Source organism: Podarcis melisellensis (assembly GCF_964234715.1).
Source record: "Podarcis melisellensis genome assembly, chromosome: 7".
NCBI classification, from domain to species: domain Eukaryota; kingdom Metazoa; phylum Chordata; class Lepidosauria; order Squamata; family Lacertidae; genus Podarcis; species Podarcis melisellensis.
In genome coordinates this window covers 3,548,379-3,559,868 of record NC_138539.1, presented here as the reverse complement: position 1 = coordinate 3,559,868, position 11,490 = coordinate 3,548,379, and the positions used below count along the sequence as shown (strand labels likewise).

At 46.7% G+C, this 11,490-nt stretch overlaps 1 protein-coding gene and 1 long non-coding RNA gene across 2 annotated transcripts in view; both read right to left on the bottom strand.

The window, feature by feature from the left end:
- Nucleotides 1-4,256: 4,256 nt before the first annotated feature.
- On the bottom strand, nt 4,257-11,069 carry LOC309374187 (lymphocyte antigen 6E-like). The gene is made up of 3 exons (XM_081919077.1): nt 10,470-11,069; nt 9,285-9,404; nt 4,257-6,551 (listed from the first exon to the last, which is right to left on the bottom strand). The coding sequence occupies exons 1-3, from the start codon at nt 10,594-10,596 to the stop codon at nt 6,358-6,360; spliced, it is 441 nt and encodes a 146-aa protein (XP_081775203.1). The 5' UTR covers nt 10,597-11,069; the 3' UTR covers nt 4,257-6,357.
- The window catches only part of LOC309374273, a 73,142-nt gene continuing 65,908 nt past the window's right edge, over nt 4,257-11,490 (bottom strand). The window contains exon 2 of the long non-coding RNA XR_014170478.1: nt 4,257-5,200. This is a non-coding gene — a long non-coding RNA (uncharacterized lncRNA). The remainder of the gene's footprint in view (nt 5,201-11,490) is intronic.

Below are 11,490 nucleotides of genomic sequence, written 5' to 3'. Positions count from 1 at the left end.
ATGTCTTCTAAAAGTCAGGTAGTTGTTTTTCTCTTTGACATCTGGTGGGAGGGCGTTTCACAGGGAGGGAACCACTACCGAGAAGGCCCTCTGCCTGGTTCCCTGTAACTTGGCATCTCGCAGCAAGGGATTATTATTATTATTATTATTATTATTATTCCTCAATGGACATTTAGACGCAATGCAAAGATCTTATTTTGTTCTAGGTCTACACATGCTTCGTGAGCACTGCTATAGAAAAAGGAAGCTTCTATAATTATTTGGAATTGTACCTGAAGGAGCGTCTCCACCCCCAACGTTCAGCCCGGACACTGAGTTCCAGCTCCGAGGGCCTTCTGGCGGTTCCCTCACTGTGAGAAGCCAAGTTATAGGGAACCAGGCAGAGGGCCTTCTCAGTGGTGGCGCCCTTCTTGTGGAATGCCCTCCCATCAGATGTCAAGGAAATAAACAACTTTCCAACTTTTAGAAGATATCTGAAGGCAGCCCTGTTTAGGGAAGTTTTTAATGCCTGATGTTTTATTCTGATTTTAATTCTGTTAGGAGCCTCCCAGAATTGCTGGGGAAACCCAGCCAGATGGGTGGGGTATAAATGATAATAATATAGTAGTAGTAGTAGTAGTATTTGTGTCCCTAATCCCTCGGTAAGGGATTAGGCCCCTCGTATTTACAGGACCACCTCTCCTGGTCTGCCCCGCAGAGGACCTTAAGGTCCACTAATAACCATAGTTTAGAGGTCCCGGGCCCTAAGGAAGTCAGACTATCCTCCACCAGGCCCAGGGCCTTCTCAGTGATGGCTCCAACCTGGTGGAATGCTTTGTCCCATGAGACCAAGGCCCTGCAGGATTTAACTTCCTTCCGCAGGGCCTGTACAACAGAGCTATTCCGCCTGGCTTTCAATCTGAACTTAGCCTGATCTTTCGTTCCCCTTCCTTCCTCCCTCTCCCCTTTTTATGAAGATCACCCACTCTGGGATCCCACAGCCAATTCTCCCCTGGTCTCCTCACTGGCCCAAATAGGACTAACTTAGCCAGCTAGTGATCATCTAATGTTTATTGGATGGATTTCCCGCCTAAATTGATTTTTGAATTCTGAATTTATTGTTGTTCACATTTTATACTTTATTTTATGCTGTTTTTTTGTTGTTGTTGCATTAATTGAGTGTTTAAAATTTGTTAGCCACTCTGAGCCCGGTTTTCTGAACTGGGAAGGGCAGGGTATAAATAAAAATTTATTATTATTATTATTATTAGGCGTCAAAGTGTTTGAGATGGCTTCCACAGCATTTGGTCTAATTCCACTGTAGAGTTGGAAGGGGTTCCATGTGTCATCTAGTCCAGCTCTCTGCAATGCTGGAGTCACGGCTAAAGCATCCTTATTGTGTTACAAACACGGTGACTCGGGACTGTCCGTTTCCCGTGATGAAGGACTGAGGATTGCAGAGGTCGTTTTGTGGTATTATGGCAGAGGACGAAGCTTTTGAATAAATGTGTTTTTAATTAAATATAGAAGTGTCAGCTCCCACAGCTCTAAGCAAGTGTCTTGATTCAGTATAGTTCAAGGCTGCTTTCAAATCTCGTTTTTGAAATGTACAAAAAAAAAATGCAATTGCTTTGATTTAGGTCATGGAACCCGCTTGTAATTATAAAACACACATGCTTTGGGTATGTTTCATGATTGACTCAGTAAATATGCTATCCTTATTCACTGGCAAGTGTGACATCTGATTAAAAAAGCAAATTTTTATTTTGTTTTTTCTGGTTGTTGTTGGTTTTTTGTTTGTTTGTTTGTTGTTTTGTTTTGTTTTTTGCTGTACCTGCCTGTTGTTATTAAAACTCAACAAAGATAAAAATAATAATAATAGTAATAAATTGTCCAGTAGCACCTTAAAGACCAACTAAAAAAAGCTTATACCAGAACAAACTTAGTTGGTCAATAAGGTGCTACTAGTAGAGACATCACCTTGCCAACAAAGGTCCGTATACTTAAAGCTATGGTTTTCCCAGTAGTGATGTATAGAAGTGAGAGCTGGACCATAAAAAAGGCTGATCACCGAAGAATTGATGCTTTTGAATTATGGCGCTGGAGGAGACTCTGGAGAGTCCCATGGACTGCAAGAAGATCAAACCGATCCATTCCTAAGAAAATCAGCCCTGAGTGCTCCCTGGAAGGACAGATCCTGAAGCTGAGGCTCCAAGACTTTGGTCACCTCATGAGAAGAGAAGACTCCCTGGAAAAGACCCTGATGTTGGGAAAGATGGAGGGCGCAAGGAGAAGGGGATGACAGAGGACGAGATGGTTGGACAGTGTTCTCGAAGCGACAAACATGAGTTTGACCAAACTGCGGGAGGCAGTGGAAGACAGGAGTGCCTGGCGTGCTCTGGTCCAGGGGGTCACGAAGAGTCGGACCAACACAGCTATCTACCTGAAAATAAAAAAATAAAGAATTTGAAGGGAAGGAACTCTGGGTGGCAAACAAGTGATAAAACATTTCATCGTAGCTGTGACTCAGAGCCTCAATGGAACCTCCATGTTTAGGAACAGTGTATCTCTGAATGTCGCTCCCTGGAGGTGGCGAACAGGCAGAGAATCCTCTTGCCTTGATTACCTGCTTGCCGCTGTTGGGCCGCAGAAGCTGGGCAGGAGGATCTTTGGCCTGATCCTGCACAGATCTTCTTATGACTCCTGAGATGACCCCAAACCACAGGGCTTTGCATAACTGCACCCTGTTGGAAAGGTCAGCAGGCGAATCGTGATGCTGCAGAGACCTTGCACACCTCTGAGGTGCAACTACTGGAAAAACCACTCCTGCAGCTTCCACAGGGCAGGGCAGGGCAGGGCAGGGCAGGCACCTCAAACCAGACATTGCACTTCAGTCAATCACAATATCCCAGGAATAGAAGCCAAAGTCGGTGGTGTGATCGTGGTGGGTGAATAAAGCAACCACTCAGGGTATTTTGAAATTTTCAAATGCCAACTCCCCTCCGGAAAGAACAAACCGGAGGCTTCAGATTTCAATCTGCTTTAATATTTTAACTTTTGCACATCGGCTGTAATTTTTATTTTATCTTTTGGTAAGAAGCTTTTGGGGACGCGGGTGGCGCTGTGGGTTAAACCACACAGCCTAGGACTTGCCGATCCGAAGGTCGGCGGTTCAAATCCCCGCGATGGGGTGAGCTCCCGTTGCTCGGTCCCTGCTCCTGCCAACCTAGCAGTTCAAAAGCACGTCAAAATGCAAGTAGATAAATAGGTACCGCTCCGGCGGGAAGGTAAACGGCGTTTCCGTGCTCTGCTCTGGTTCGCCAGAATTGGCTTAGTCCTGCTGGCCACATGACCCGGAAGCTGTACGCCGGCTCCCTTGGCAAATAAAGCGAGATGAGTGCCGCAACCCCAGAGTCGGCCACGACTGGACCTAATGATCAGGGATCCCTTTACCTTTACCTTTTAAGAAGCTTTTGAGGCTGCTGGGTTTTTCTAGCATTTTTACAACCGAGCAGCATTTAGGTTTCCTAAAGTAAATGAATAAAATAAAAGCCACAGCCCCAATGAAGAGATCGCCTCCTTTCAGACCAGGACGAAAGGAGAGATCCCATGAGGTCATTTCAGGCCATTCCATGAAACTGACAGGGTGTGGATTCAGGAGAAATTGAAGAAAGGATCCCTTTGCTCAGCTTCGTGACTTGCAGAGAGTTTTGTTCATAGGGACATAGGAAGCTGCCTTATAGTGAATCAGACTATCCATAGGAACATAGGAAGAGCATGGATGGGGTATAAATCATCATCACCATCATCATCATCATCATCATCATCATCATCATTATCTCCTGGGTGATGTGGATGTAATTAGGTAGTTGAATGTGCATGCGTACTCTGCCCATTTCCCATCCACTCTGTGCAGCCCCGGGCACTGGCAACCCATGTTATGCCACTGAAGCCATGCAAGTTTGAGACCACCACTGCCCTCCTGCAGGAGTGAGTTCTGCAGGTTACCTACGCACTGCGTGAAGAAGGGCTTTCTTAGGAGAAAGGAGTGGGAAGCCAGGATGCTGGCACAGAGCACAGTGCATGTGTTGCACTCCTTCCTTGCATGTGTCTTTTGGCACCCAGCAACCATTTATTTCCTGGCAAACACAGGCTCGAAGGAACATGCAACAGGCACGTGGCAATTTCTCGCTCCCAGCAGTTGCATCTGGTTTCACCTCAACAGGTAACATTGCACAAGCCAAGTGTGAATAGCTAAATCAAATCAACACCAAACGTCTCTTTCTTCTTTCATTTATTTCCCCCTGGTTTGGAAGAACATCTAAGCACGACATGATTCTGCTTTTCTTCAGTCCCGGTGCTCATAGGATGCTCACCAGCATCCTGCATAATACACTGATTTACTTTTACTTTGAACTTTTGTGTTAAGGTCGACTTTTGTGTTAACGATTCCTCTGGGATGACTGCGTTAGTTCAGAGTTATCAGCAGGGCTGGATCTGAAGAAGGAGCATCAGGATTGCACCCCAAAGTGAGCAATGATCCGCATGAAGCAGCATGTAGAACCCTAGGACTGGATCATCTGGCCCAACCCTCTGCAATGCAGGGATCTTTTCGCCCAACGACCCTGAGATTCAAACCCAGGACCCTGAAATTAAGAGTCGCATCTTGTATAACACTATGGTTATACAACAGAGAAGGAACTTCTAGTGGGTGGACCAGTGTGGGGGTGAAAGTGATTTCTGTACAAAGAGGATACCTGCTCATTTCTGGAACAATTAAGAACCCCCACAATTATGAATTCAATAGTTTTGTGAGTTAATTAAGATTTAAGAATCTTTACAACAACCACCTAATTTATGTTCTGGAAGCTAGAGCAAGCTTTCTTCAAAAGAGTGCTTGTTGCAGCCCGAGCTCTTGAATGTGATAAAAAGAAATAGTAAATGGGAATGTGATACCATTCCTGTTATACGTTATCATTCCTGCACTGCAAGGGGTTGGACTAGATGACCCTTGGTGCCCCGTCCGACTCTGCAATTCTGTGATTCTATGATCAAACCAAATTCTCATGGGTAAGATTTCAGGCAAGATTTCACATCACAGTGAATGCTTGATTTGGGGAAAATAGGGAGGTAGCTACAGACCACAACTGGGTTAACCTGAAAACATTCCTAGTGAAGGTCTGCAGAAAATATGAAAACTCACGGCCTAGGACCCTCATACCTATGGGACCACCTCATCTGGTATGCCCCATGGAGGCCCTTAAGGTCCATAAACAGCAACACCCTAGTGGTCCCGGGCCCTAAGGAAGTCAGATTAGCTTCAACCAGAGCCAGGGCCTTTTCAACACTGGCCCCGGCCTGGTGGGACGCTCTGTCTCATGAGACCAGGGCCCTGCAGGATCTGATCCCTTTCTGCAGGGCCCGTAAGACAGAGTTGTTCCGCCTGGCCTTTGGCTTGGAATCAACTTTCCCCTCTTTCCTTTCTCCTTCTGTGATGGAACTCCTATTTGGGGACTTCCCTGGCTTTTTTCTGGCCCACGTAGGACCAGTCTGGATAGCTGGCCTTGGTGAAGACTTGACGTTTCCATTCCCAAAGAAGTTTTTGATTTGAGTTTCTACTAAAATGAGGCTGCATTTTAATGTTGTACTTAATCTTGTTTTTAAATTGTATTTTAATCAATGGTTTTTATACCTGGTGTTAGCTGCCCTGAGCCTGGCCTTGGCTGGGGAGGGTGGGGTATAAATAAAATTATTATTATTATTATTATTATTATTATTATTATTTGTTAGCCAAGGTTACAATCTGCCTTTCGGCCGCTCGTGAGCATAAAAATGCATATATTCATGAAAATGACATACAAAAAAATCTTTATAGGGGGGAAATTGCTTGCAAAAAATGAGTGTGCTTGAGGAAAAGATGTGATAAAATGTCGATAAAGTTTTGAGAGGGCTTTTTAAAAATCACAGGCAAATGCAGCAATGCGGAGAACTAAATTTAAGGTTGGGAAAGTGAGGAAACGAGATCAACAGGCTCATGGATCCCTCTCTAAAAGAGGCCCCAAAATTGTCAAGCTTACATCCACTTCCCATCGCTGGACACCTGTGTTTTATTAATGAAAACACACTTTTCACACACAGATCGAGGCTGGGAATTAAAACAAGACTGGAGAATCCTAAGGAGACTCAAATTTAGTTCTATCAAATCCACAGGACTTTAACTTCAGAGAAAATGCACTTAGGATAGGAACGTTCCTTTGAAATGAACTTAGAATTCAATTTTCCAGCCCCCGGTGCCCCCCAGTGAATGTGATCTATAGTTTTATGGCCCCACAAATAGAAAAGGAGAACCATCTGGGTGAAAGTTCTTTGCCCGAAGCTTCAAGCTCCAACCCAGAGAATTGCGCTGGCGAGAGGAACCACGATGGCCAGTTCCACGTTGCCGAGCCTCATTCTGGCTGCTCCGTTCCGGTTGCAAAAGTCTCTCTGGCAGCAGGATGTGGAAACGCCGTGGTGGTTGGTTTCGGTGCATTCTGCCGCGCACGTCTTGGAGACATGTGCTGTGCTTGAGGAGCCTTGATCAACGAAGAAATAGCAAGAGAGAGGGAGGGGAGTTAAGGAGAAGTCTCACCCATTCCTGGTATGCTGTTCTGGCTCCTCACATCCTAATCCATAATCAATAGGCAACCTTGCAGCTTGTGACCTCGTCTGAGAACGAAGGGATGTTGGCACATGTTGTTGCTAGGAAACCCAACCCTACCCAGAAGACTTAATCCTACCGAGAAGTTCCAGAGAAATGTGATCATGCGTTCCAGCTGTTCCCATTGACAAGGATATTCCCTGTTTCCTGATACAGTGGTACCTCGGGTTAAGAACTTAATTCATTCTGGAGGTCTGTTCTTAACCTGAAACTGTTCTTAACCTGAAGCACCACTTTAGCTAATGGGGCCTCCTGCTGCTGCTAAGCCGCCGGAGCACAATTTCTGTTTTCATCCTGAAGCAAATTTCTTAACCTGAGGTACTATTTCTGGGTTAGCGGAGTCTGTAACCTGAAGCATCTGTAGCTTGAAGCATATGTAACCCGAGGTACCACTGTACAGTCATACCCCGTGTTACGTTCGCTTCAGGTTGCGCATTTTCAGGTTGTGTCCTGCGGCAATCCGGAAGTACCAGAAAGGGTTACTTCCGGGTTTCGCCAGTCGCGCATGTACAGATGTGCAAAATGACGCCACAGAAGTGGCAAATCGCGACCTGCACGTGCGCAGACATGCAGATGCGGGTTGCGTTCCTTTCAAGTTGCTCCGGAACAGATCCCGTTCGCAACCAGAGGTACCACTGTAACTCTCCCTGATGAACCATTGACTCTACTAACAAGAGTGGGTTCTGCTGTAGCAGGCCAAGACCCAGCAAGGGGATTTGACTCTGAGCTTTCAGGGAGATTTTAAAGTAAGTTTCTAGCCCTTGTAGAAGGAAAGTTAAGAAGCAAAAGGTGTAGGCACTATTGGCAGCACCTGCCTACTGAGAAGTGAGCTTGCTCTTCACCCCCTTGTAGTGGGACGTAGAAAGTTGCCATCTTCTGAGTCAGAACATTGGTCCATCTGACTCAGTATTGTCTACACTGACTGGCAGCTACCGGGAGATGCTGGCAAAGATTGAACCCAGGACCCTTTGCTTGCAAAACAGATCCTCTACCAGCAAGCTATGGCCCTTGCCCAGTGTTTTTAGCCCAGGAATGGACTCAGTGTGCTCACTGGCAAGTGCGATAGAGAAATCTAAGGAGTCGTACACACATTCCAAGGAAGATGTGAGCAGCTTCCAAATGACCCAAGATGTCCCTGCTGCAGACCATGAAGAAGGGACCTCTGGTTCATTGGTAGTTGCTGTTTTTTCATCTACCCTCATATAGAAGTGGTTGTTGTACAGGCAAAATAGCCGAGGAATCCGGAATTTTAGTCCAAAATTCCAAAACTTAGCACCAAAGAAAAGAGTTCATGTTCATGCAAAAAAGTTGTTGTTGTTGTAAAGGTAAAGGGACCCCTGACCATTAGGTCCAGTCGTGGACGACTCTGGGGTTGCGGCGCTCATCTCATTTTACTGGCCGAGGGAGCCGGCGTACAGCTTCCGGGTCATGTGGCCAGCATGACTAAGCCGCTTCTGGAGAACCAGAGCAGCGCACGGAAGCGCCGTTTACCTTCCCGCCGGAGCGGTGCCTATTTATCTGCTTGCACTTTGACGTGCTTTCAAACTGCTAGGTTGGCAGGAGCAGGGACTGAGCAACAGGAGCTCACCCCGTCGCGGGGATTCGAACCGCTGAACTTCTGATTGGCAAGTCCTAGGCTCTGTGGTTTAGCCCACATAGCCATCCACACCGTTGTTACTACATAAATAAATTTGTACAGTGCTTTTTTTCTTTTAAAAATGTTTAGGGGTGCTCTCATTTTGACTCAAGAAAACCACCATTTTATAGTTTCGATTGGGAAAAGTAAATACAGTAAATGGACAAAAGTACAAAGATTTAGGGGTATGCGTACCCCTGCATCCACCCAGGGAAAAAAGCACTGAATTTGTATCCCATTTTTTCTATCCGTAGATCTCAGGGCCGTTCACAACATACAATTACAATATAAAAAAACACAAAATATGTAATAAAAACAAGAACAAAAGGAAATTAATTACTCTGCTAATCCTAATGCAAATAAATCCCATCCATATTGCAAGGGGGACGCAGGTGGCGCTGTGGGTTAAAGCCTCAGCGCCTAGGACTTGCCGATCGAAAGGTCGGCGGTTCGAATCCCTGCGGCGGGGGGAGCTCCTGTTGCTCGGTCCCAGCGCCTGCCAACCTAGCAGTTCGAAAGCACCTCCGGGTGCAAGTAGATAAATAGGGACCGCTTACCAGCGGGAAGGTAAACGGCGTTTCCGTGTGCGGCTCTGGCTCGCCAGATGCAGCTTTGTCACGCTGGCCACGTGACCCGGAAGTGTCTCCGGACAGCGCTGGCCCCTGGCCTCTTAAGTGAGATGGGCGCACAACCCCAGAGTCTGGCAAGACTGGCCCCTACGGGCAGGGGTACCTTTACCTTTACCTTTATATTGCAAGGACGGCAATGCAAAGGCAGAGAATGAGAGCGACGCAAGCCTTGCACTTGCGAAATGTTTAAGACATTTTTATGGCGACGCTGGGCAGGTTCAGTATCAGGTGTCTTGGCTGCCTGCCCCTCTTCCTTACCGCTCATTTCGCACGCTGATATTAGATGCAAACCAGCTGCCGGGACGGAGCGTGGCTGCTTTTACGAAGGCGTGACTCAACTTACCCGCCTCCGATGTCCCAACCGTGGTCTTGCAGTACTTGTCAAGCTCTGAGCACACCGTGGGGATCATGCAGTGGGAGCTGTTGGAATGCGTGCTGCAAGAGTAGCATTTCAGCGAGAGAGCTGGAGAAGGAAGACGAGGAGAATTAATGCAATAGCCCCCCCATCGTTCGCAGTAAAATATATTGTTGTCCGCTGTAATGGTTCTAGGGGTTGCTCGTGCGTAAGCCGGCGCCAATCTCCCCGGCTGGGTGCAAACACCTGGCTGGGTTGCCAAAGTGAACCTTTTCTGTCTGGACAGCCACTCACCCGTGGCTGTCTCAATCGCTGGCAGAATCCGTCAGTGGGCGTTTCTTAAACTTCTTCCAGCAAAGAAGCTCTTTGCCGCCTAGTCTCCTCCTACTCTCCCTCCGCAAAAGCCTTCTGCGCAAGGAGGGCGTAGGCAGCGGAGGACCCTTACTCTCCCCGCTGGTCCCAGGCAAGGAGTCATGGGACTGCCTCGCCGCTTCCCCCATCTGCCCCCCTTCTCCACTGGTGCTACGCTGATTCCTTGGACGCTCTCTGGAATCCCTCTGGCTTTTGCTCTCTTCCTCCGGCACTGATGGCAGTTCCCTGACATCCGCTAAAGATGTACCTCCACTGACAGGGGCAGTCTACCCCTATGAGAACAGGATAACAGACTAGGAGGCCTGATCCAACACCTCTTCTTACACTACTTGGACTGGAGCTATTATCCTTGTCCAACCTGCTTGCAAACGTTGAATTCTGTCTGCCATGCTCAACCCACTTCTCAATCACCAGATTTCTCCCCGGCAAGAACTCTATCCATAAGTTATCGCATTCTTCCCTGCCTCCAGATTAATTAGATTCCAGTTTTGCTCCGTCTCTCTGACTGCCAGATTCTTCCCCGAATCCATTGCCTTTGAAAAGCTGCGTGTCAGGCAGAAATTCAACAGGTGAGTCTTTCTCCCATCCCACCATCAGGGTTTCTTCAGCTGTGATTTCTGCACTGCATGGGGTTGGGCTGGATGACCGCATGGGGTCCCTTCTCAGTCCTACAATTCTACGATTCTGTGATCCACGCTGGGAATCATTTTACTTTTGTCTCCCTGCCGTGCAGTTCTCAAAGCAAAGCGAGGGATCCTTGTGGCGGTGTGTATGGACAAAGAAAACAGTCTCCTTTCTCACCTTTGCCTGACCAAAGGACGGCAGCCAAAACCGACACCAGAAGGATCCTCATCTTCTTCTGATGACAAGAGGAAGCTCCTTCGCAGAATATATACAGGCACGCTCTAAATTCAGCTTCGGTCACCATAAAGTCTGGCGTTCAGAGGACCGGGATCTAAATCAGGATTGCACCACTCACAATAGCCTCAGCGTTACTTTTAAATAGTTTTCGGGTGTTGCGGTCTTCTACAGTCAGCACCTAATTCCTGTGTCAAGAGATGCTGGGCTCAAGCCTCTTCGGCTATTGCTTGCAAGCCCTTCTCGCTGGTATAATAAAGTCCTTGGAGTCTGTAATTTTTGTTGTTGTCATCACCATCATTATCCTCATTCCTTCATTGCTTTTTACATGCCTTGTGCAAGGTAAAAATAGAAACAGGATGCAGAGAGCCTGATATAAAAATATAGCAATAAAACAAGACCCAAAGTGCTCATCCCAAAATAAAAAAATGAGAAAATTATGCATCCTCTCTGGAGAGGAATGGCAAACCAAGCTGTTAAGTCTACTCCGAAATGGCAAAACTGACTGGAAAGCTCAAGGACCAAGAATTCAAAAACTTCAAGAAAGAATGGGGGGGGGGGTTGAAGTATAATTTATTTAGGAGAACACTGTAAGCAGAGGAAAACATTAGCAGGATTTTAATCTCGCTTCTAATGTAACAAATACTATGGACGATATGGAGAGATAGAAAATATAGATTATGAAACACAGTTGACAATAGGACCCATGGAGGGGAATGGGAAGTCTCGAGATTCAGAGTAATCTCTTTATATGTATTTGGTTTTGTTATAAATTTATATTTGTAAAATCAAATAAAAACGATTTCCAAAAAAAAAGGAAAAGAATGAGGAGCCCGGGGGGCCACTAGGGGGCGCATCAGAAGATGGCTGACAATAACATCTCTCCGACCCACACGAGGTAATTTGGAGGCTGTGATGGGAGTAAATAACCTCCCTACCCCCCCCCCACCCCAGGATTGTGGGG